General features: G+C 34.1%; 1 protein-coding gene across 2 annotated transcripts; it reads left to right on the top strand.

Moving 5' to 3' along the window:
- The first annotated feature begins 257 nt into the window (after window positions 1–257).
- On the top strand, window positions 258–27849 carry LOC133329974 (S-adenosylmethionine synthase). Of its 2 annotated transcripts, none has more exons than XM_061538434.1 (7): window positions 258–407; window positions 16472–16549; window positions 18879–19001; window positions 22517–22629; window positions 23774–23917; window positions 27017–27552; window positions 27618–27849. In XM_061538434.1, exons 1-7 carry the CDS (start codon window positions 281–283, stop codon window positions 27784–27786), a joined length of 1290 nt encoding a protein of 429 aa, XP_061394418.1. In that variant the 5' UTR covers window positions 258–280; the 3' UTR covers window positions 27787–27849. The 2 variants fall into 2 exon arrangements, with proteins under 2 accessions (XP_061394418.1, XP_061394426.1); XM_061538442.1 differs by lacking the exon at window positions 22517–22629 and adding an exon at window positions 19195–19307.

Genomic DNA, 27849 nt, shown 5'->3' with positions numbered 1-27849 from the left:
ATCATATACATATATATAAAAAAATAGTTATTTTTAGTAAAAAATATTTTTTTAAAAATATATATTTTTTCTTTATAAAAAAAGAAAGCCTCCTAAAACTAAATCTCTCTAAAAAATCCATCACTTATTTTATTTAGCTTAACCAAAAGTATCTACAACAACTGTGCAACAACCATCATCATACCACAACTGCTGCTGGTACATCAACAAACAACAACAACTAAATAACCATATATAAAAACAATTTTTAATCAGCAACAACAAATAATCCACATTCAAAATGCCAGCTACTCCAACAAATGGTCATGCCAACGGCTGCACTGTCAACGGCAATGGTACTCAATATGACATGGAAGATGGTCAATCATTCCTTTTTACTTCCGAATCTGTAGGCGAAGGACATCCAGGTGAGTGTTTTGTCATTATAATTTACTATATTTCTTTTTTAAATACATTTAATTTTATCTATTTTTAAGTTTTGGGAAATTTGCAAAGTTGTAAGGCATACTTTTAGAGATTATTGTATGGCAAAAAAAGTCAATCGTCAATCGAAATTGCTTATAATGACCCTGAAGAGCCCGGCTAAATTTGTTGATTTAAGCGATATATCGTTATACATCTTTTCTCGGGACCTTTCAATAAGTTCAAGTGTCGTAAAAATTTTTGTCGTTATAAACGATTTTGTACGTATGTAATTTTTGATATTTAAAGTAGCGCATCTGCAAGTTTCAACACGATCAAAATATTTCACATATTTTCCAATAGAAATACAGGATTTAAAAGGATCCGGATAAGACTATGGAAATATCGAGCCATATTCGCAAAAAAAAACGTGACCCTCAAATTTGAAATTTTACAGGAGAAGGTTAGTTTTAATAAATTCAGATTTATTAAAGCTTTTTATACCCTTCTCCACACTGCGGTACAGGTTATTATGTCTTTGTGTATATGTTTGTAACAGGCAAAAGGAAATGAGATATACAAATGGTTCCTTTTGAAAATATGCATAGAATCACTTTCTGAGTCGATTCATGCTCCGTCCGTCTATCCGGCCGTCCGTCCATGTATTTCTGTGAGCAAAGTACAGCTCGCATTTATGATCCGATTCGGACGAAATTTGACACACGTCAATTATTTAGCCCAAGAACGAACCCTATTGAAATTGGGAAAAATCGGTTCAGTTTTGATATAGCTCCCATATATATTTTCGTCCGATTTCGTGTAAATGGTGAACCATAGTCCCTATATTACTTTCGATTTGCACGAAATTTGGCACAGCATACTGAATTGAGTCGAGAATGGTGTGCGTTAAGCTTCGTGGAAATCGGTTCAGATTTGGATATAGCTCCCATATATATTTTCGTCGGATTTAGTGTAAATGCTGCACCAAAGTCCGACTAGGTATAACATTGGACCCACGCGTAGAACTTAACGGCTATATATCAACAGTCCTGAGATTTGACGATATAGATGTCGTTATCTTTAGTAGAGACGACTGGAATCGTAGCAACCCTCCTCTGGAGGCCTTTTTAATACGTACGGATCCAAGACGGAAGAAAGTACAGAAACTTGCGTCTACTGTGAAAAGCTAGGCCTTGAGCTTACCTTCAAGCTGGATATCAACTGCAGTGTTTTCCAAGTTGAAATCTTCGCTATTTGGAAGGCAGCGGGATTGATAATGGATGCAGAGATCGTTAAACCGGTGACTATCTTTGTGGATAGTCAATCAAATCCTGTAATATCAAATCTGAGGTCGTCCTCGAGTGTAGAGCAGTTTTGAAAACACTCACTTACAGCTATCGGCTGTGTTGGGTACCAGGACACCTTGACATCATGGGTAGCGAATAAGCTGATGAATTAGCCAAACGAAGATCTGAATCTACAGATCTAGTAATCGATTGCTCAACCAAACCACCAATCTGTCACCTTTTTCGGAACTTTGAAGCGTTCTTCGACGAACGAGCCAATGAACTCTGGCACAACGAACATAGGTTTAATGTGTCAAGATCTAGTTGGCCGACTCTGTCAACCAAGAGAACAAACTCACTGTTGAACCTGAGCAAAGCTGAAATAAGAGTAATGATAGGAATCGTTACCGGTCATTGCAATATACGGGCCTTTACCAGTAAAGGGGACCATGATGTTACTGATTACTGCAAGCTCTGTGCTGACGAGGAGGAGACGGAGGAGACAATTGAATATCTCCTGTGCCGCTGTCCAGTTCTGGCCTACAGAAACCTAAAGTGGTTAGGAAAGTGCAACCTTAGCACGTAATATGTTTTTCTGTCCAATTTCTTTAGCCATCAAAACTATTCCAACCTTCTTGTTAGCTTCTTTTTCTTTAAGAAGGACTTGAGTCGATTGCATCAGCATATCTCGCTGGTATAAGATGGCAGATTATTAGGAGAATTTTCTTTTAAGAATTAAGAACATTTTTTAACATTGAGTATAACGCTTTTGTTTTGTGGAACAAATCCTTGACCTGGACCATTCACAATATTTTTGTTGCTATTTACAATATGTATTCATATTCGAAATACAGATAATTCAATATTTACATATTCTTTGTATATACATATCATTTTATTTTGTATTTCATTATTCAATAAATATTTAGAATTCAAATTTCATAAAAGAGATATTATTTTACTTTGTGCTTTCTGTACGTTTTTCCTTTTTCGTTCTATTTTGTTAGCAACAAATTGTGTGTTTTGTTTTTGTTATTATTATTCAACATTGTTATTATAATTATGATGATGAAATTGTGGATACACCTCCTCTTCTTACCAAGAAGAACAGCAAATAAAATACAGACAGGCAGATTATTGTGTATGATGGTCGGTCGGTCGGTGGTTGTCTCTTTGTTGTTGTTCTTGACAGTTGATATGTTTCTTGTTCAAACAAGCTTTTGGAAATATGTACCTTTCCAGACACAAAACAACAACAGCAACAAACAAACAAACAAATTGCGTATGTTAGTTCTTTTGTATATCCCTGTGTTCAGTTCAGTGTGCGGCAATTTCTTGTTATATTATTTCAAACAAAATGGCGTTTGCTGGGTATGTTTTTTTTGTAGAGGAGTCTCCTTGTTTCTTTTTGGGTTCCATTTTATTTTTGTTTGTCCGTTTGGTCAAAATATTATATTTCTGTTTGAATTTCCTCTTTAACGTTAGCAGCTCCTGACCAACTCAATCATGATAATGTCGACAGCCGTTGCTTTTGTTTCCATGTATACCAGGAGTTAGTTGTCGTCGTTTAAGGCTTTTTTTATTTTAGGATGCTATCACTTTTATTCTGCTTTGATATTGCATTTTGTTTTATATGCCACAATGATGGAGATAATAATGCCTCCGCAGCAAATATGGTATGCGCGCGCGTTTCTATTTTCTCTTTCCTTGTGGTCTCATTTTTTTTCGTTTTCGTTTGGATGTAATTCAAAAAATATTGTCTGGGTCACTTGATGATGATATGGGAGACAAATTGCAATGCAAAAGTGTGACCATATGATAAACATATGATTCAAGGGAAAACCTATAAAAAGATTGAGAAATTATATAGGTAGGCTCGATTTAAAGAATACCATATTTTAATTCTTAAATTAAAAGTATCCTTTATTTATTCAAACAGAATGTTTGCTTTAAATATATAAGAAATACGTTAAACATAGCAAAGTTTCTTAGGGACGAAGACCAGTTTGGAAATCGGCGCATAACCACCACAGTAGTCTATTGGTACTACGCTACTCATTATACAATTAAGTTGAAATTAATTTAAATAAAAGTCGGTGGTGCTGTTGACTTTTTAATTGAAATAATAAAAAGGTTTTTATTTTTAATGTATATATTTTTTATAAAGGTTGTAAACCAAATTTATATTCCTCTGTAGTAATTTAGAAACCTCTAGAATTAAAAATGTAGTAATACATTTTGTAAATTAATAAGGCAATTTGATATACAAAGATAAAACAATTTTTAATAACAAAAAACATGTTTTGAAATACATTTGATAAACATGGAATAAAAATAATATTTAAATTTGAATTTTCTTCGTGTGACTCATTTGTTTAGTCCAAATTCAAAATATCCTCATTGATTAATAGAACTATATTCTCAGAAATATACCTTAACTAAATTCAATCCAAAAAAGTGGGTTATTTTCTAATATCTTCTCCAAAATTTTTTTATTTCATTTTCCTCACAAAACAACTGAGAAAATATTAAATTGTATTTTGGGATTGGTTTATAACACGTGTTCAAAGCTCACAATACCTCGTCGTTTGAACATACACATGTTTATAGAGACAACAGATATATAATTAAAATTTCAACCCCCTGCTAGAATCAATATCAAAGTTCGGATGTCTGTTCCCATTTTTAATAATCTACAAAAAAATGTTTTCCTTTCGCATTATAGAACATTAGGTTTTATTCGGTTAATAGAAGACCTTTTGAACTGAAATAATACCCTTTTATATCGAAATTTAGTTTTTTGGTTTCCATGTTTCTTTGTACCAAACATAAAACCTATTATTTTTATAAAGCCAAGAACAAGTCCGAATACCTTATATAAAGAAAATAATAAAACCGACAACACCGACTGACACCTTTTACTTCTTCTACGTAAATAATCTTGATTTGAAGGCTTATTTTAATAGGCTGAAGGAATACGTTCCCATTCCCATATAAATATTTCATCTGTTGAACTGAAATAATACCCTTTTTATCAATTGTAAAAACTATTATTTTTAAAAAGCCTAACACAAGTCCGAATACCTTATAAAAAGAAAATAATAAAACCTGTGTGTATATATTATCTGTCGGCTGAGTGTATATATCTGTCGACAACATCGTCTGACACTTTTTACTTCTTCTACGTGAATAATTTTGAAAGTTGTATTTCCTTAATAAACGTCCATTCAAAATAGGTGTCATAAATTGCATGTCCTCCACCATGAGATGGGCATTTAACATACCTAAAATCGATCGATGGAGACAATGTCAAAACACTATTTGTTGGAAATTATTGGCCACATGTTATTAATACTCTTAAAACCCAAAATTATTACTTGGGAAATATGGGTAGAACCTTTGTCAAAATATCCTATGGCTCTCTTGTGTGGTGGAACTGTCTGCGCCACAAGTCGACATCCAGTAAATTAGATATGGTACAAAGAGCAGCCTCGATTTTAGTTACAGGAGCCACAAGCAGCTCTGAACACAATGCTGAACTTTAAGCCTCTGGGCCTCTGCATTAAGTGTCAGCGACTATAATATCACCAGTCCTAAGATTTGACGATATAGATGCCGTTATCTCTAGTAGAGACGACTGGAACCGTACCAACGCTCCTCTGGATGGTCTGGCTTTTTATACAGGCGGATACAAGATGGAAGAAGGTACAGGGGCTGGCGTCTACTGTGAAAGGCTAGGCCTTGAGCTTACCTACAAGCTGGATAGCAACTGTAGTGTTTTCCAAGTTCAAATCTTCTCTATTTGAAAGGCAGCGGAATTGATAAAAAGTCTGGATGATCGTTGGAAATCGTTGAACCGGTGATTATCTTTGTAAATATTTTGTCTTCAAAGACTCCCTTCAGCTCGTCTACAAAGCCTTCCTTCAGCTCGTCTATAAGGATTCCAATCAGCCCATTGAAAATTATTGTCCAAGAGTTATTTATACAAAAAAAAAAACACAATTTCTACTTGGAAAATAAGGCTAGAACTTATGTCAAAAAAATTTTCATATAATGCCTATTAAGACTTCCTTTAAAAACACAATTTCTACTTGGAAAATAAGGCTAAAACTTATGTCAAAATAATTGTCATATAATGCCTATTAAGACTTCCTTTATCTCGCCCAGCTCATCTGTAAAGACAGCCTTCAGCTCGTCTATAAAAACTCTTTTCGGCTCCTCTATAAAGATTCCCATCAGGTAGTATATAAAGGCGACATTCAGCTAATCTATAATGTTTTCCTCCAGCCCATGTATAAATCCATCTTTCTTGTTCGAAAATGGGTATTCATTTTCTTAAGAATTATGGTGTTAAATTTCGAAGTATTGCATCAACACATTTGCATCAGTAAACGTCCTTTATGAATCAGATCTATAAATAAGTTTGGTTGTCATAGTATGGATATGCTCGGGTGGCAATCATTGTCCGCGTGATTTCGATTCATAGATCTCACTGTCTTCGAAACAATAAATTATCCCTTTTTAATGAAATAATTTATTTGTTATTACAGCTACCTTTTAATCGAATTATTTATTTGGAATTCAGATTTCCAATTACAGATAATAAATATAACATAACCTATAATCTTTAAAAGAAAATCCCCATACAATTTTCTTTGTAATTATTACAAGAAATTATGAAATTCAAAAAAAAAAACAAAACAGAAAAAATGTGCATAACATTGGAAAGAAATTCCTTCACTGCATCTGTACAATTATTATTCTGTCTGGTTTGGTCACCTCAAGCGACGAAACACGCATAACTCATTCATGCGCACCATGTGCTTTGGGATTTTTTCAAGTTTTGTTTTCGTTCTCAGTGAAATTTTTCATAGAGAGGAGGCAAAAGACTAACAACCAAAGTACAATGACGATAACTAATTGTACAAACAAAACTAAAAAAATATCTTGTATGTTATCTACCTTTTTGCTTTCATAGTTTATACGATTAAGCGTGACGTTGTTGCTGAAATGCGGCAAAATGTTGGGATGAAAATATAACCAATGAATAAAAAACTATTGGTAATGAGTGAGGGGATTTCGTCATACATTTAGATAAAAATCATGATAGTAGAAGTCACATTTTTTGTGCTATTTTAAAGAAGCAACAATGCTATATAGATAGATTCCCTTAAGAATTACACGATCAAAACAAACTAGAATAAAACAATAAAGCCAAATAATCATTGTTTTAATTTCATTTTTTTCGATTGTTGTGCGGCATTATTTTCTGCCATCGTAGCAGATGAGTGGGTTTTTTTTTATTTGGGCGCCACTCAATGTGTTTTCCGACTACGTTTTATTTATTTTTATTTTTTTAGCTTTTTTCTTGTTTGATAATAACTGCTGTTGTTGCTTTTAGTTTTTGGACTTATGAGTACTTAACCAGTTTGCCAGACCCCAACAACGTGCAAAAATCGAAATATAAACAATACGCAAACCGACGAAGAATAAAGAGGATATATTCGTGTGAAATGTGCTTATCTACAGTGTGTTAAATAAACATTTGCACAGACTAAATGAATATGTTGTGGGGAAGACATCCTAAAAAGTTGTTTTTTTATTGCCACCTTCATTCGAAATTGAATTTGCATTAAGTTACAACAAATATTTATGTTTGTATTTTCTTCGTCTAATACTTAGCGGGTATATAAAGACTTTCTCCAGATCTTCTATCAAGATTCAGTTTGTCTACCAAGACTGCCTTCAGCTCGTCTATAAAATTTTCTTCAGATCGACTATAAAGACATCCTTCCGAATGCGTATAAATATTTCCTTTAGCTCGTCTGTAAAGAATCCGTTGAGCTCCTCTTCAGTTCGTCTATAAAATTCAGCTGGCCTATAAAAATACCCTTCAGTACGTCTATAAAGATTTTCTTCAACTCGTATCAAAGTTCACCCCTCCGGCTCCACTATAAATATTCCTTTCTGCTCAACTATAAAGACTCCCTTCGGCTCCTCCTCAGTTCGTCTTTGAAGGTCGTCTATAAAGACATCTTTCCGATCGCCTAATATTTTTTTCTTTCTGATCGCCTGTAAAGACTACCTACCTTTGGCTCACCTATAAATATTCCCTGCTTCAGCTCGCGTATGAAGACTCCCTTCAGATCGTGTACAAGGAATTCCTTCAGGTCGTCTGTTAAGTTTCCCTTCAGATAGTCTATAACGACTGGGTTTAGCTCGTCTATAAAGATTCCCTAGTTCAGCTCGTCTGTAAATAATCCCTTCAGATTCAGATATAAAGACTCCCTTCAGCTTGTTATATTATAAAGAAAACGTTCAGCTCCTCTTTAGTTCGTTTATAAAGACCCCTTTCAGATGGCCGTCTCGTCTATGAAGACTCCTTTCTGCTCATCTATAAGGATTCCGTTCAGCTCCTCTTCATATCGTCTATAAATACTCACTCCAGGTAGTCTTTAAGGAATTTCTTTAGCTTCTCTCAGCTGTACTAAAAAATTCCCTTCAGTACGCCTATAAATATTTTGTTCAGCTCGCCCAAAAAGACTAGCTTCAGCAAAAAAAAAAAAAAAAAAAAAAAACACTCTTTAGCTCGCCTATAAAGACTCCCTTCAGTTCACCTATAGAGACTCCCTTCAGCTCGCATATAAAGCCTCCTTCAGCTCGTCTATAACAACGCCCTTCAGTTCGTCTATAAAGACTTCCTTTAACTTGTCTATAAAGACTCCCTTCAACTTGTCTATAAAGACTCCCTTCAACTCGTCTATAAAGACTCCCTTTAGTTCGCCTATAGAGACTCTCTTCAGTTCGATTTGTAAGATTTTAGCTTGGTCACCTATGATAGGTAGCATGTCCTTGGTTGAATTTTCAATATAATTTGTATTTTGCTGCTTCACTCCTGATCCATGTAAGCAGAATTCAAATCTATTCCCAAAATATACAAACTATAATGTGGCACACTGTATGCCATTGTTACGTACAGTGTGTATCTCACGGGCAACATTTTCTTGTTTTAGCTGGTTTCTTGTTTTGTTGTCTGGTGTGTGTGTATTGTTCCATATTATTCCAAGCTATTGGCGGCGGCGGAACCACGTGTTTTCAAAATTCGTCATTTTCGTTTCGTTCTATTTGTGCTTTTTTATTTTTATTTATTTATTCTCATTTGTTTTCTTCAACTTCTTTTTCTTTCGAATCTTAGTTATGCCGATACTAATTACTATCTTATTATAGACCTGTTTAGTATTATTGTTGGTTGTTGTTGTTGTTTTTTTCCTGTAACGTTTCAGTTCAAAATATTATCTTTGTGTATAAAAACAACAACAATATGAACCGGCATTTTGGGATTCTTATTCGGCCCGTGTGTTATAACAAAACATTGATTTTTTGGTTTTTATCTATTTTGTCTTCTTTTTACCCTTCTTTGCTTTGGTCATTATCACTTAAATAATAAATCGTTTTCGTTTTCGGAATGAAATTCCAATTTAAATATAATCTCATCTTCTTTCATTGACATTAAACTTGATTTTGTTGTAAATAATTTTAAATATTTTTTTATTGCGCAACAAATTATGTTATGTCTATAAAATATGATTGAAATTTATATTTAAAAAAAGTACTTCGCCATTATTTTGATTTTTATTTTTATGCTGCAACGTGCATAGCTCGTGATGAAATTTGTCATAGAGACGGTTTTTGGGGTTGAAGATTAAATATTTATATAAATATTTTTTATTTATTTTTGGCAATGTTATCAGAACATATACTGTTTAGAAATAGATTCAAACAGTAGGACCTTTATGTGCGCGATTTTTACATTTTCTACATTAAAAATTCCTAAAATCCATTAGCAGTTTTTTATTAAGATTATGCAATGGTAAAAATTGCAGTCAGAAGAAAACCAAACTAGGCACTCAGCTAGGAAAATTGGTCTAGGACCTTAGACATACCTCGTCTATAAAGGCTCCTTTTAGTTCGTCTATAGAGACATCCTTCAGCACGTCTAGAAAGACCCTCTACAGCACGTCTATAAAGCCTTCCTTCAGCTCGACTACTAGGACTCTTTTCAGCTCGTCTATAAAGACTTCCTTCAGCTCGACTACTAAGACTCCCTTCAACTCGTCTATAAACACTCCCTTCAACTCGTCTATAAACACTCCCTTCAACTGGATTATAAAGATTCCCTTCAGCTCGTCTATAAAGACTCAGTTCAGCTCGTCTATAAAGACTCACTTCAGCTCGTCTATAAAGACTCACTTCAGCTCGTCTATAAAGACTCACTTCAGCTCGTCTATAAAGACTCACTTCAGCTCGTCTATAAAGACTCCCTTCAGCTCGTCTATAAAGACTCGCTTCATCTCGCCAATAAAGACTCCCCTCAGCTCGTCTATAAAGACTCACTTCAGCTCGCCTATGAAGACTCACTTCAGCTCGCCAATAAAGACTCGCTTCAGTTCGCCAATAAATACTCGCTTCAGCTCGCCAATAAAGACTCGCTTCAGCTCGTCTATAAAGACTCACTTCAGCTCGTCTATAAAGACTCACTTCAGCTCGTCTATAAAGACTCACTTCAGCTCGTCTATAAAGACTCACTTCAGCTCGTCTATAAAGACTCACTTCAGCTCGTCTATAAAGACTCACTTCAGCTCGTCTATAAAGACTCACTTCAGCTCGTCTATAAAGACTCACTTCAGCTCGTCTATAAAGACTCACTTCAGCTCGTCTATAAAGACTCACTTCAGCTCGTCTATAAAGACTCACTTCAGCTCGTCTATAAAGACTCACTTCAGCTCGTCTATAAAGACTCACTTCAGCTCGTCTATAAAGACTTCCTTCAGCTCGTCTATAAAGACTCCCTTCAGCTCGTCTATAAAGACTCCCTTCAGCTCGTCTATAAAGACTCCCTTCAGCTCGTCTATAAAGACTCCCTTCAGCTCGTCTATAAAGACTCCCTTCAGCTCGTCTATAAAGACTCCCTTCAGCTCGTCTATAAAGACTCCCTTCAGCTCGTCTATAAAGACTCCCTTCAGCTCGTCTATAAAGACTCCCTTCAGCTCGTCTATAAAGACTCCCTTCAGCTCGTCTATAAAGACTCCCTTCAGCTCGTCTATAAAGACTCCCTTCAGCTCGTCTATAAAGACTCCCTTCAGCTCGTCTATAAAGACTCCCTTCAGCTCGTCTATAAAGACTCCATTCAGCTCGTCTATAAAGACTCCCTTCAGCTCGTCTATAAAGACGCCCTTCAGCTCGTCTGTAAAGACTCCCTTCAGCTCGTCTATAAAGACTCCCTTCAGCTCGTCTATAAAGACTCCCTTCAGCTCGTCTATAAAGACTCCCTTCAGCTCGTCTATAAAGACTTTAGCCAAAGGTTATGTGTTTCTGTTTATAATTTCCTTTTCAAATTAGAAACAAATTACATTTTGAAAAAAAAAAAACATTACGAAATCTGGTCATTGTAATGGAATTATTTGAATGACTTGTCTTAAAAATTGTAATAACAATGAATTATATAGAACAATTATTGTTGTTGTTGTGATGATACTGTTTTTTCAAAAATAGAATATATATATATATATACGTAGTACTACATATGTGTACAATAATAATGACCACGTTGCAAAAATATGTATTTTTCCTTATCACACATTTTTCTGCTCTCCAAAAAGGCCACTGAGTCAATAATAGACTGGACTCTATTTTTGTATTTTAATTACATACATACAATTTATAATTATATACGTATATGCATGTACACATATAAATGAAATGGAATTTTAGTAATTATTGTCGTTGAACTTTTTTATTTTCCGTTGGAAAAAAGTAAAAAAATCTTTCGATAGAGATGCAGAAGCCTGCGGAGGCTGGGAAAAATACCAAATGGTCTATATAGAGACCTCTGGTCTTTATAAAGACCAATTGGTCTGTATAGAGTCCACAGGTCTTTATAAAGACCAATTGGTCTGTATAGAGATCCCTCATTTTTATAAAGACCAATTGGTCTGTATAGAGATCCCTCATTTTTATAAAGACCAATTGGTCTGTATAGAGACCACAGGCCTTTATAAAGACCAGTTGATCTGTATAGAGACCACAGGTCATTATAAAGATAAATTGGTTTGTATAGAGATCCCTGGTCTTTATAAAGACCATTTGGTCTGTATTTAGAAATCGCAGGTCTTTATAAATACAAATTGGTCTGTCATTTTCTACTCCATCATCGACATTCCTATTTCTTACGATTTCTTCAGACACAAAACCCACACTTTCTTTTCATGTCTGGTATAATATGAGAGTCTTGTCCGCCATGTGCAAGTGATGATAATTTCTTAAAAAAAATCATCCAGACTTGCAAATAATATTTCAATATACGATGAAGGCGGGGGACCAGATCAAATTGGCGCTTGTGCCATCAATTTAGCACAACGTGTATCTCCTTTGGCGCATTGTATTTCATATACAAAATGAAAAAAAAAACCAGTAAGGAAAGTAGTAAAGTCGGACGGGGCCGACTCTAGGATACCCTTCACCACTATGGGTACATTAAACAGGACTATTAACATGAAATTGGATGAAATAAAATATGTGATATTTATCTAAATGTGAATCTACCTAGATTTGTCCATAAAGTGTGTAAATCGACTTCAAACAAATATAAATAGGTCATCCGGTTGACTATGTCTGTACTTCTAGAAAACGCAACTACGTAATTCTATGCTCAATTTTGTACGTTGTGCAAAATTTGATGTCAATCTGACTAACATGAGGAGTATGATGCCCAATTTGCTTGATATCGGGCGAAAAAATATATGTAAGCTATATCCACATATTAAGCGATTTCAAACAAACTTGTCACAGGTTAGGTTATACTAACTTTAGAACGTTTTGTTCCTATTGGTTCCTTGGTGCGTCAATTACATAAAATCAATCTATAATAAAATGGAGCTATATCTAAATCTGGACCGATTTTCACGAAACAAGGCAGACATCACTCTAGGCTCAATTCAGTACGTTATGCCAAATTTCGTGCAAATCGAAAGATATATAGCGACTTTGGTGAACCATTTACATGAAATCGGACGAAACTATATGTGGGAGCTATATAGAAATATGGACCGATTTTATCGAAACTTGGCAGACATCACTCTAGGCTCAATTCAGTACGTTGTGCAAAATTTCGGGCAAATCGAAAGATATATATGGATGTTGGTGCACAATTTACATGAAATCGGACGAAACTATATATGGGAGCTATATCTAAATCTGGACTGATTTTCACGAAACTTGGCAGACATAACTCTAGGCTCAATTCAGTACGTTATGCCAAATTTCGTGCAAATCGAAAGATATATATGGATTTTGGTCACAATTTACATGAAATCGGACGAAACTATATATGGTAGCTATATCTAAATCTTGACCGATTTTCACGGAGCTTGGCAGACATCATTCTAGACCTAAATGATTAGGCTGTACCAAATTTCGTGCTAATCGAAAGATATATAGGGACTTTGGGGCCCCATTTACATTAAATCGGACGAAACTATATATGTGAGCTATATCTAAATCGGGACCGATTTTCATGAAACTTGGCAGACATCATTCTAGGCCCAATTAAGTACGTTATGCCAAATTTCGTGCAAATCGAAGGATATATAGGGACTTTGGGGCACCATTTACATGAAATCGGACGAAACTATATATGGGAGCTATATCTAAATCTGGACCGATTTTCTTGAAAAAGGGCAGACACCATTCTAGACTCAATTCAGTACGTTATGCCAAATTTCGTGCAAATCGAAAGATATATAGAGACTTTGGGGCACCATTTACATGAAATCGGACGAAACTATATATGGGAGCTATATCTAAATCTGGACCGATTTTCACGAAACTTGGCAGACATCACTCTAGGCTTAATTCAGTACGTTATGCCAAATTTCGTGCAAATCAAAAGATATATAGGGACTTTGGGGCACCATTTACATGAAATCGGACGAAACTATATATGGGAGCTATATCTAAATCTGGACCGATTTTCACGAAACTTGGCAGACATCATTCTAGACCTAAATGATTAGGCTGTACTAAATTTCGTGCAAATCGAAAGTTATATAGGGACTGTTTACATTAAATCGGTTAAATATATATATGGGAGCTATATCTAAATCTGAACCGATTTTTCCCAATTTCAATAGGGTTCGTCCTTGGGCCAAATAAGTGACCTATGCCAAATTTCATCCAATTCGGATCATAAATGCGACCTGTACTTTGTTTACAATTTAACATGGACAGACGGACGGACGGACGGACGGACGGACAGACGGACATGCGTAAATCGACTCAGAAAGTGATTCTATGCATATTCTCAAAAGGAACCATGGGTCTATCTCGATTATTTTTGCCTGTTACAAACATATGCACAAAGACATAATACCCTGTACCACAGTGTGGTGAAGGGTATAATCAACAACGTCATCGAAAAAAAAACTGCATGTCTTACAAGGTTCTATTATGTTCACGGCTGTGAACATAATATATTTTATAATACATTTGACGCAGAAGAAGACGACGACTACGACTAATGGCCTTCTCGTGGATGTCCATCGTGTTTTGGTGGTGTACTATTCTGTCATATCATCATGAATTTATGGTGAATATTTAAATTTTCATTTTTGAAATCTTGAAGAAATAGCCAACATATATGTACTTGACGACATATTGTTCCGAAGTTTCATTTCATCTAGACACATTGGCATTGAATTACATATATACATGCCTGCATGCATGTATACTCACATGTGTCACTGACTGAAAGTGCATTTTTTTGTTGGTTTTATTTAAATTTGAATACCTTCTACCTTCAGCTCGTATAGAGACTCCCCTCAGTTCTTCTATAGGGACTCCCCTCAGCTCGTCAATAAAGACTCCCTTCAGCTCGTCTATAAAGACTCACTTCAGGTCGTCTCTCGACCACTGTGCTTAATCACCGTTTAAAATATGACTCAGAAGATCACTCTGAAAGGTTCAGGACAAATTGGATTAACATAGAAAGATTTTACTAAAGAAAGTTATTTCTAAAATAAAAATAATGATAAGAAAAAATCGGACTTCTAGGTACCACAAGAAGATAATTTAGATGATTCATTTCAAATTTCAATTTGAGGTTGATAACTCTGTCTAACCTTTAGCCAAAGGTTATGTGTTTCTGTTTATAATTTCCTTTTCAAATTAGAAACAAATTACATTACACAAAAAAAAAAAAAACAAAAATACGAAATCTGGTCATTGTAATGGAATTATTTGAATGACTTGTCTTAAAAATTGTAATAAAAATTAATTATATAGAACAATTATTGTTGTTGTTGTGATGATACTGTTTTTTCAATTGATTGATAAATCAATGTCCTTCCTTCTCAGAATGTAAGGGAAATTATAGAATATATATATATATATATATATATATATACGTAGTATTACATGTGTGTACACTTATAATGACCACGTTGCAAAAATATGTATTTTTCCTTATCACACATTTTTCTGCTCTCCAAAAAGGCCACTGATTCAATAATAGACTGTACTATATTGTTGTATTTTAATTACATACATACAATTTATAATTATATACGTATATGCATGTACACATATAAATGAAATGGAATTTTAGTAATTATTGTCGTTGAACTTTTTTTATTTTCCGTTGGAAAAAAGTAAACAAATCTTTTGATAGAGATGCAGAAGCCTGTGGATGCTGGGTAAAAATAGCAAATGGTCTATATAGAGATCTCTGGTCTTTATAAAGACCAATTGGTCTGTAAAGAGTCCACAGGTCTTTATAAAGATAAATTGGTTTGTATAGAGACCATTTGGTCTGTATTTAGAAATCGCAGGACTTTATAAATACAAATTGGTCTGTCATTTTCTACTCAATCATCGACATTCCTATTTCTTACGATTTCTTCAGACACAAAACCCACACTTTCTTTTCATGTCTGGTATAATATGAGAGTCTTGTCCGCCATGTGCAAGTGATGATAATTTCTTAAAAAAAATCATCCAGACTTGCAAATAATATTTCAATACACGATGAAGGCGGGGGACCAGATCAAATTGGCGCTTGTGCCATCAATTTAGCACAACGTGTATCTCCTTTGGCGCATTGTATTTCATATACAAAATGAAAAAAAAAAATTCAACAACGTCATCGGAAAAAAACTGCATGTCTTACAAGGTTCTATTATGTTCACGGCTGTGAACATAATATATTTTATAATACATTTGACGCAGAAGAAGACGACGACTACGACTATGGCCTTCTCGTGGATGTCCATCGTGTTTTGGTGGTGTACTATTCTGTCATATCATCATGAATTTATGGTGAATATTTAAATTTTCATTTTTGAAATCTTGAAGAAATAGCCAACATATATGTACTTGACGACATATTGTTCCGAAGTTTCATTTCATCTAGACACATTGGCATTGAATTACATATATACATGCCTGCATGCATGTATACTCACATGTGTCACTGACTGAAAGTGCATTTTTTGTTGGTTTTATTTAAATTTGAATATACACATGAAGCTTCTTATTTTTGTCTAACTATGTTTTATACAGAGTGTGAAATTTTGAATGCGCGTGCGATTACTCGTGTTGCAGATTTCCCAAAACTTTTTTATATGTATATTTTGTTTATTATTCTTGAACATTTGCAACAAATGTTTATTTACGTTTTTATTTGAAAAAAAAAATTCTAATCTTGTATGTTTTTTTTTCTTTCCTTACAGATAAAATGTGCGATCAGATTAGTGACGCCATTTTGGATGCCCACTTAAAACAAGATCCCGATGCCAAAGTTGCTTGCGGTAATTGATATTTAATCATTTTTTCGCGTAACAAAGTCATGGTCATGATTTTCTACAACAATATTATGTTTATGCTGTTTGTTGGTGCTGCGTTCAATTTAGAAACCTTTCTGTCGACTTTTATAATTTTGTGAAAGACTTGCGATCGTAGTTAACATTGATAAAAATGGATTTTCCTCATTATTTTCCTTCTTTGAGAATTGTTCTGCATTGCCTGAAAATGAAGCAATATTTTCAAATTTGTCGTGAAAATATTTTTTGCCGGTTAGAGTATTCCAGAAAGAAATTTGGGAAATTGCCTCGGAAATTAAACAATATTCTCACAAAGTTAACTCAACGATTGGTCTGTACATAGGAACCACTTTCGTCAATTGTTCTGTATAGATACCACAGGACTTTATTAAGTTCAATTGTTTTGTATTTATAAACCACAGATCTATATAGAGATCAATTGGTCTGAAACTATAGGTCACAGGTCTTTACAAAGGCCAATTGACCATAACGATGTATTTTCAAAGTTGATGTGGAGAGATTTTTGGTTTGCTACGGAAAGAACAATTGCTTTGGAAATTAAACAATTTTCTTACTATTTGATATCAGAATGTATGAGGGTTAAACACAATATTAATTCAATAATTAGTCTTTATAAAGACACCACATGTCTTTTTAGAGAGTATTTGATCTTTATATAGAGGCCACAGGTTCTTAAAAGGACCAATTGGTCTGTATAGATATCCCTAGTCCAATGACTAATGGTTTGACGTATACCAAGTGCAGTATATCTAGAGTCATCAATAGATTCCCAATCTATAGTAAGGTCAGGATAAAAGTGCCCTTAGTAGATCAGAATGTAATAGGTATTCTCATAGAAAACCAGGAGGTATACTCATAGAAGACTAGAATGTATCCTCATAGACGGTTTCTCTTAGACGAATAAATTATTATCCCCACGTGGGGCCAGGTTTTCTCATAGGCCATCAGAAATTCTCATAGAAAACCATATTGTCTTTCTAAAGATCTTTTCATAAATGACCAGGAAGTCTCCTTATAGAAGATAATATATATATATATATAATCTAATTTATCTTCTAATTGAAGATCAGAATGTCTTCTCATTGAAGATCAGAAATCATTCTCATAGAAGACCAGGATGCATTTTAAAAGTAGATCGGGATGTCTTCTCTAAGAAGACAGGGATATCTTCTCTAAAAAGAAAAGAAGGTCTTGTCATTGAAGAGCAGTAGGCCTTTAGAAGATCTCATAAATTATAGGATGTCTTCTCATAAATGTCATTAAGACTATAGAATGCCAGAACGTTTTCTCTTCATATAGAAGACCAAAATATGTTTTCATAAATGACCAGGAGGTATCCTTATAGAAGATCAGAAGGTCTTCTAATTGAAGATCAGAATGTCTTCTCATTGACGATCAGAAATCATACTCATAGAAGACCAGGATGCATTTTAAAAGTAGATCGGGATGTCTTCTCTAAGAAGACAGGGATGCCTTCTCTAAGAATAGAATACAAGAATGTCTTTTTATTGAAGATCCTGAGGTCTTCTCATAAAAGATCGTAAGGTCTTCTCATTTTCATAGAAGACCAAAGAATCATCTTTTTGAAGGCCAGAAGATTTTCCAATAGAAGATCAGAATTTTTTCTCATTAAAAATCAGGAGGTGTAAAAATAATGTAAAAAACTTCTTCTCATAGAAGAAGCAAAGTTCGTTTCATATTAAATCAAAAAGATTCCTCATAGAAGGTCCAAAGTTCTTCCTATTAAATATGATAAGAAGAGTAAAAATGGTGTAGATAAGAAAAGCCATAAGAAAAACTTCTGGCAACAAAACCATATAATATAAGACCAATAACGTATGCCCATAGAAGATTATCAGCCTTCTGTCTTTATACAAACCCAAAGACATCCGCAATATACAGCCTTCAAGCTCATGGTGTAGAGTAAATAAAACTGCTCCGCTATTACTTTATTTAGCTTCAAATTACGCTGTACTTTAAATCTCTTTTTCTTTTTTTTTTGCTCTTTACTTTGAATCTGATTTAGGGATATCAAATTTGTTTCTGGTCTCCGGGCGGCAATTAAAATCAATTGGCGTCTGACTTCTGATTCAAAATTTATTTAGCAGCTTTTTTTAAACAAATAAACATAACTTGGTCCTTTGTGTTTTGATAAAGAACCAAATTTCTTTTGATTATTTTTTTGATATTGATACATATCATGATCATGACAAAAAGCGTGTGCCTCTAGCTTCTTGACTTAAAATAAACAAATTTTGTAATATTTCTTCTTCTTGGTTTTATTATTTTTCTATAGAAACCGTGGCTAAAACTGGTATGATTTTGTTGTGCGGTGAAATTACCTCCAAAGCTGTTGTGGATTATCAAAAAGTTGTACGTGAAACAGTTAAACACATTGGTTACGATGATTCCTCAAAGGGTAAGTAATTCAGAAGAGACATGAGACGAATTGAGACGATTTTTATAGGAAAACGTGAACAAAAAGTTTTTTAAAGGGGGATTAGTCCATTTTGTTATTATTTTTTTTTTTTTTTGAAATTTTTGTTTATTTATTTCTCTATAATTTTTACCCACCTTCCCCACTCCTTATTTCGTAAACAACAAAATTAAAGGCTTCGATTGGAAAACATTAAATTTACTTGTTGCACTTGAACAACAGTCTCCTGATATTGCCAATGGTGTCCACGTTAATCGCGATCAAGAAGATGTCGGCGCTGGTGATCAGGTATTTTGTGTTTTTCTCAATTTCTCTTTCTCCTTGTTGTTGTTGTAAAAAAAAAAACAAAACGTCATCCATTGTATATCCTATTTCTCTACCAAATAAGAATTTTTGTTCGTTCGTTATGGCGCCATTTCAAAATTTTATTTATTTTTTGCTCTTATTATTTTTTATTTATCTAAATTTTTTATGTTCGTTAACATCCATGGTTGGCAAAATTCATTACAAAATTCTGTTTTTTTTTTTCTAAATTTCTTTGACCAATATTCACTAATATTAATAAACAACAATAACTAATCCATTAAACCAACTATAGATTTGAAAAAAAATGGGAATGAAAATTCATCAACATCTTTATTTTATTTATTTAAAGAGTGAAAAAGAAATTTAATGAGCTCATAAATGTGGATAATTATAAAATCGAAATTTGAGCAGTGTTTCTTAAAGAAAAATCCAAGCTGAGATGAACTTCTGGTCCTCGGTATGAAGATCGTCTGGTTTTTTATGTCCCATAAAAAACTGTTTTTGGTATCATTTTTAAGGACCTTCAAAGTTTCTATGAATTATTCTGATATTCCAGAGGACTTAAAAAATAACTTGCAGTCTTCTACGAGAATACCCTCTAACTTTTGTCAGAAGACCTAATTCGCGATGAGAAGTATTTTTTGCTTTCCTTTTCTTTGTGAGATCTTTTTGTTTTCTATATCTATCTATCTAGTCTTCTATGAAAAAAATGTTGGTCATATTTTCTTCTATGAGAAGACGTCTGGTTCTCTACCAGAAAACTTAGACTTCTAGAAAGCCTAGTCTTCTATGAAAATTCTTTATGACCATGTTTTCTTCTATGAGAATACATTTTTGTTCTCTACGAGAAACCTCTGGTCTTCAGAGAGAGGCATTTTGACCCTTGTGGTATTCTACAAATAGCCCTTCTGGGGGTTTTGAATTTAGCTTCGTGTCTTCAATGAGAAAACATTTGAAATTCTATTTCTCTTTGGTCTAGTATAGAAAGATTTTCTGGTCTTCAAAAGGTAGTCCTTCTGGGTTCTAAATACTTTTTGGTATTTTCGTGAGTAGACCTGGTCGTCTGCCAGACTGAAGTTTCTTCTTCTGGTATGCTTCCTCCTGAATTTATTCTGGTCTTTATAAGAAATCCTCGTGAAAGAAATCTTCCGTTGATTTCTTCTATGGGAAGACTTTTTGGTTCTCTACCAGAAAACCTAGTCTCCTAGATGACCTCCTGGTTTTATGACAGAATACACCATTGTTTCCAATAAGAAGATATCGTTTTGGCCCTTTATATGAAGACCTTCGAATCTTCTATAAGGATACTGTCAATCTTTCATGGTTTTCTATGAGATGACTTCCCTCTATAAGAAAAGCTCCTAATGGTTTTCTATGACTCCAATAGGAAGACATCGTTTAGCCCTTTATAAGAAGTCCTACAAATCGTCTATAAGGATAAATCCTGCTTTTCACGGTCTTTTATGACAAGACTCTTTCTTTGAGAAGACTTTCTGGGTGGTCTTTATGGACTTCAATTTATAAAAATATGTCCTAATGGTCTTTTATGAAAATATAGAGTATAGTATAGTATACAGTAGCCTTTTTGAGAAGATCTATTTTAATATTGGGCTTCCACGAGAATACCTTCTGATCTTCTGGAGAAGGTCTATTTTTGAGAAGACTTTCGGATGGTCTTGTGGACTTCTATATTAGAAATCATTTGAGTTTCTATGAGAAGAATCTTCTGTGAGAAGGTCTACGCTTGGGAGATCGCCTGGTTTACAGGAAAGGGCTTTGTTTACTTCAATTAATAAAAATAGGTTCAAATGGTATTCTATGAGAATATAGAGTAGTCTTTCATGAGAATGCCTTTTGTTTTTCAATGAGAAGATCTATTTTTATACTGGGCTTCCACGATAATACCTTCTGATCTTCCAGAGAAGCCCTTTTTTGGGAAGACTTTCTGGAAGTTTATTTTTGTTGTCTTTGAGAAGACGACCTATTGGGATTGGAAGATCCCGTGGTTTATAAGAAGACTTTTGCGGACTTGAATTTATAAAAAATAGGTCCTAATGGTCTTGCACGAGAATATAGAGTAGCCTTTCATGAGATCTTTTGTTTTTCAATGAGAAGATCTATTTTTATACTACGATACAACTTCCTGGGCTTCTGCGAGAATACCTACCTTCTGGTCATCCAGAGAAGGTCTTCTTTGGAAGGTCTTCTATATAAGGTGTTCTATATAAGAAATCATTTGTGTTTCTATAAGAATGTATTTTTATTGTCTTGGAGAAGGCGACCTATTACTCTTGGAAGGCCTCCTGATCTATAAAAAATTATTTGTGTTTCTATAAAAATGTATTTTTGAATATATATTTTTATACTACGAGACAACCCTCCTGGGCTTCTACGAGAATCCATCCTGATCTGCGAGAAAGTTTTCGTTGAGAAGACTTTGGTTTTCAACATTAGAAACCCTTTGTGATTCTATGAGATGGGATCTTGTATTAGAAGTTATTATTCTTTTTTTTTTGAGAAGAAGTCATATTACTCTTAAAATATTCCCTTGGCCTGTAGGCCTGTCTCTTATATGAGAAATCCTTTGTGTTTTTATCATAAGGGGTCTTCCGTTCGAAGGTATTTTTGTTTTCTTTGAGGTTTTTTGTTTTTCTTGGAGATAGACCTCCTGGTCAATAGAAACATATACTAATATTCTCAATCTTTAGAAACATTGCTCAAATTTTTGTTTTCCAACATAGCTAATATTTCATTTAAACATTTTCAATAAAAATATAATTATCATTTCATGCACGTCAAAATGGGGTTGAAATACAATTCATGAATGAGAATGAATACAAAAAAGTTTTCCAGTTCTTTTCTCAAAACTGGTTCCAACGTGGGTTTTCTCTATGTATATGTTTATTTGTCGTCCTCTTGCAATGTGAATGGTTGTGATTGTCCAAAAAATCTGGGTTATATTTATTTTATTTATATACTACTCTGGGGTATTATTATTAATTTCCTTTACAGAATTATATAGGCAAGAAGAAGAACAGCAAAGATATTTTATGATATATTATTTTAAGGAATATTTATTATATAATATTTTTATATATATAATTGTGTGCATTTCTTTCTCTTTTTCTATATATTTAATATTGAAAACAAAATGTTAATAAATATGAAAAACACCGAATCAACAAAAACAGGTTTTGATTATAAGACTTGCAACGTTTTGTTAGCCTTGGACCAGCAATCACCGGAAATTGCCGCTGGAGTGCATGTTAATCGTGCTGAAGAAGAAATCGGTGCCGGAGATCAGGTGTGAAAATATGCAATAAAACAATTTTAGATTTCATTTCACGTCTTTTTTGTAAAAAAGAATTTGTAAATTTTTTCTTTGTTTTGTAACTTACCACCTCTATATTTTTCTTTTAGTTAATTTTTGTTTTTCTAACTAGGCCCGCTTTTAGTTTTCTTTTAGCTAGTCTGTATATCTGTCGGTTGTTGAATCTATATTTTTTGTATTTTTTTTTTCTTTAACTCAATTTGTTTTTTTTCTTTTGCCTATGCACACACACACATGTTCACTTGTATCACCCATTACAATAATAACAAATCAAAACAATTAAGACTTGTTATTTTTTAGAATATCAATTGGAGTTCAATTAGTTTTTGAATTTTCAAAATTCCATTAGAAAATAACAAGTTTTCTTCATATATTTAAATATATATTTTTTAGATATTAATTTCACTTTTTGGTGTTTGTGATATTAGAGTTTGACTCCAAATTTATTTGCCTTTTTTCAAAATTCTCAAAAATTGTATATCATAATAATATCTCTAGAAATTTTGGTTGAAATTGAAATTTGAATATAGTATAATTTTGTTTGACATACTTTAGTTGAGTGGCATGTTGGAGCCCTCTCTAAGGAGTTGGTGTCATACAGAATTGTATTATTTTAATTTTATTTATTGAATTTTATTTAAATATATATTTTTATTACTAATTTTCATATTTGTTTAATAATACCCAACTTATCATGGCTTTATTTCATCTGCTTTTTGCCTTAACCCGCTTTTTATTTATTTTTAATTTTTCTTGTTATACTAATCCTATTTGTGTAGTTAATAACATTTTGTGTATATAACATTTAGTTTTATTTTGTGGCATCGAAATGGTATCAGAAACAGAAGTATACAAATGGGGTTTGAAAAGGCCCCCAATAGAAGATTTATACATATAATTAGAGTGGTGTCATCCCAAATGTAATAAATTAAAGTTTAAATAAGTTTCATAATGCACGAACATAACATTCTGTTTCCAATACCACTTCGATCCCACATCGATAACCAAGCTTATTTTGTGTGTTTTTCTTTATCTTTATTTGTTTATATTTCTAATATTTGTTTGTATTATACATTTTTATTAATATGTTTCTTCTTTCTCTTCCTTACAAATAAAGGGTATTATGTTCGGTTATGCCACCGATGAAACCGAAGAATGCATGCCCTTGACCGTTGTATTGGCACACAAATTGAATGAGAAAATTGCCGAATTACGCCGTTCCGGTGACTTCTGGTGGGCCCGCCCCGATTCGAAGACACAGGTAAGATATTGTTATAAATGTTGAATGTCCGCGTTACAGACTACCAACACACAACATATACGCGTAGAGTAATTGCAATTGGTTCGCTTAGTGTGACCTACACACAGACTTGTATATATTGGTAGTTTTAAGTTTTCTTGTCTAGTGTGTAAGTTGTAAATAGTCACTCTCAATAAAGCCACCAGCCAGAGCACAAGTGTCCTTCCTTTCATCCACTAGAAGCAGTGAAAGAAAATGCGTTCAACAAATATTCGATTTTTTTGTAGAAAAAATTGTGCCGATTTTTATAATTTTGTAAAAGACTTGCGATTGGTGTTAAAATCGATAAACAAAGGACTTTTCCTCATTATCAATACGATTTGAGAATTTCTCTACATTGTTTGAAAAGTATCAAGAATTTGTGTCATCACTATCGGTTTCAGGAGAGAAGAGACTATGAGTGGGTGACGTCTGTTCCCCTGATATTTCAGGATTTTTCTTCATTATCGATACGATTTGAGAACTTATCCACATTGTTTGAAAAGTATCAAAATACTTGTGTCACCACTATCGGTTTCAATGATATAACTTATTATATTAAATACTTCAAACATCCTTATCCCATCGGAGAAGACAACCACGTCTTTCATGAAGAGACCATCTTTATGAGATCCACAGATCTTCTACAAGAAAACATTATTGTATTTTATGAAGAGATCGTTTCGTATTCTATGAATAAATCTTCTCGCTACTTTGAGAAAAACTTCCGGTCTTCTTTGAGAAAAATCTTCAGACTATGATGAGTGGAAAGAAAAGACCTCATGGTGTCCTCAGAAATACGTAAAACTTCCTAATCCTATCTGAGAAGGCATTCAAAATACCATCTGGAAATTTATCAGATCTCCAGATCTTCAAACAGAAAACATGGCATTAAAAAAAAACTTTTTGTATTCTATGATACCTTCTGGACATTTATAAATATATTCTTTGGGTATACTTTGATAATATCATCTTGTCCTCCTTGAGAAAAATATTCTTTTGAGAGGGCCTTTCGGACTTCCATGGAAAATCTTTCTGCTCTTCATGACAATACTTCCCTCTCTTCTTTAGGAAAAGACATTTCGGTCTTCTACGATAAGGCCGTTTGGTCCTCTACGGGTAGCGGATCTTCTAGGCTTATGTGAGAAGTCTTTCTAAACTTCTATGAGAAAAATTTTTTTCCTTCAATGTAGACCTCTGTGTCTGCTTTGAGAATACCTTCTGGTCCTCTTTGAGAAAAATCCTTTTTATACCCTTCACCACACTGTGGTACAGGGTATTATGTCTTTGTGCATATGTTTGTAACATGCAAAAGGAAACGAGATAGACCCATGGTTCCTTTTGAGAATATGCATAGAATCACTTTTTAAGTCGATTTATGCATGTCCGTCCGTCCGTCTGTCCGTCTGTCTGTCCATGTTAAATTGTAAACAAAGTACAGGTCGCATTTATGATCCGAATTGGATGAAATTTGGCACAGTTCATTTGTTTGGCCCAAGGACGAACCCTACTGAAATTGGGAAAAATCGGTTCAGATTTAGATATAGCTCCCATATATAGTTTCGTCCGATTTCATGTAAATAGTGCACCAAAGTCCCTATATGTTTTTCGATTTGCACGAAATTTGGCATAACGTACTGAATTGAGCCTAGAATGATGTCTGGTATGTTTCGTGAAAATCGGCCCAGATTTAGATATAGCTCCCATATATAGTTTCGTCCGATTTCATTAAACAGTGCACCAAAGTCCCTAACTATCTTTCGATTTGCACGAAATTTGGCATAACGTACTGAATTGAGCCTAAAATGATGTCTGCCAAGTTTCGAGAAAATCGGTACAGATTTAGATACAGCTCCCATATATAGTTTCGTCCGATTTCATGTAAATGGTGCACCAAAGTCCCTATATATCTTTCGATTTGCACGAAATTTGGCATAACGTACTGAATTGAGCCTAGAATTATATCTGGTATGTTTCGTGAAAATCGGTCCAGATTTAGATATAGCCGCCATATATAGTTTCGTCCGATTTCATGTAAATAGTGCACCAAAGTCCCTATATAGCTTTCGATTTGCACGAAATTTGGCATAACATACTAAATTGATGCTGGAATGATGTGTTTTGAGTTTCGTGAAAATCGATTCAGATCTAGATATATATATTTTCGCCCGTTTAATCTAAATAATGTACCAAGTTCTTATGTTGCATAGCGTTTTGAATTTAATCCAGAATGATGTGTGCCAAGTTTAGTGAAAATCGGTTGAGATTTAGATATCGCTCCCTTATATTATAGATTGATTTTAAGTAATTGACGCACCAAGGAACCAATACATGGCTGATAGGAACAAAACGTACTGAAATTAGTATAACCTAACCTGTGACAAGTTTCGTTGAAATCGGTTCATATTTGGATATAGCAACCATATATAAGTAAATTGTGCATCAAACTCCACATATTTGTTAGATTGACATCAAATTTTGCACAACGTACAAAGAAGTATAGACCTAGTCCAACGGATGATATTTGTTTGAAGTCGATTTACATACTTTTGTTCCATTGTAACAAATGAATTACATGTTTATGGATAGATCTAGGTCGTTTCACATTTAGATAAATATCACATATTTTATTTCATACAATTTCATGATAATAGTCCTGCTTAATATACCCATAGTGGTGAAGGGTATCATTTAGTCGGCCCCGTACGACTTTACTACTTTCCTTACTGGTTTGAGAGTGTCTTTTGAAATTCTATGGAAAAGATCTTCTGGTCCTCTACGAAAACAACATACGAGAATGCCATCTGGTTCTCTTTGAAAAAAATCTTCTCTTTCGGACTTTTCTTTTTGGTCTTCTATATACTTCCCCGTCCAGAAGGTCTTCTAGTTCTCTATGAAAATACATTTCGGTCATCTACGAAAAGTCCTCTATGAGTATTATGTGAGATTCTATGCGAATACTTTTAGGGCTTCTATGATAAGATCTTGTGCTTTTTATGAGAACACCTCCAAATATTGTATGAGATGACATTCTGGACAACTTCTTAAAATACCCCCTTTCCTTCTTTCTTCTTATTTTAGATCACCTGCGAATATTTGTTCAATCAAGGCGCTGCTGTACCCAAACGCGTTCACACAATTGTCATTTCGATGCAACACTCGGAAAAGATCACACTCGAGGATTTGCGTAGTGAGGTTATGAATAAAGTTGTCAAAGAAGTCATTCCCGCCAAATATTTCGATGCCAATACAATTGTACACATTAATCCATGCGGTTTGTTTGTCATTGGTGGACCAATGGGTGATGCTGGTTTGACGGGACGTAAAATTATTGTCGACACCTATGGTGGTTGGGGTGCTCACGGTGGTGGTGCCTTCTCCGGCAAGGATTACACCAAAGTAGACAGATCGGCCGCCTATGCCGCTCGTTGGGTTGCCAAATCATTGGTCAAGGCTGGTTTGTGCAAACGTTGTTTGGTCCAAGTGTCATATGCCATCGGTTTGGCTGAGCCACTCTCCATTACAGTCTTCGATTATGGTACTTCACACAAGACACAAAAGGAATTGTTGGAAATCATTCGGAACAATTTCGATTTGAGACCCGGTAAAATTGTGAAGTAAGTTTGAAAAAAAAAATTATTTGATTGGGATTTTGTTGTTAATTGTAATGTTGTTTTTTCAGGGATCTCGACTTGAAGAAACCCATTTACCAGCGCACAAGTACTTATGGCCATTTCGGCCGTGACGTTTTCCCATGGGAACAGGCTAAACCCTTGAACACCAATGGACTAGAAGCTGACCTGCAGCAGCTGCCTCAGCCACCGTGTGCTAAAAAGTCTAAAACCGCGTAATTTTTAGTTATAATTTTAAAATTTTACTATTCTTTTTGTCCTTCTCTTCTCTTTTATTATTAT

This window comes from Musca vetustissima, unplaced genomic scaffold (genome assembly GCF_032173495.1).
Source record: "Musca vetustissima isolate MV318-11 ecotype Yass unplaced genomic scaffold, APGP_CSIRO_Mvet_v1 utg28269, whole genome shotgun sequence".
In the NCBI taxonomy this organism is placed as follows: Eukaryota; Metazoa; Arthropoda; class Insecta; order Diptera; family Muscidae; genus Musca; species Musca vetustissima.
The sequence above is the reverse complement of the archived record's forward strand: the minus strand, read 5'-3'. Positions and strand labels throughout refer to the sequence as shown.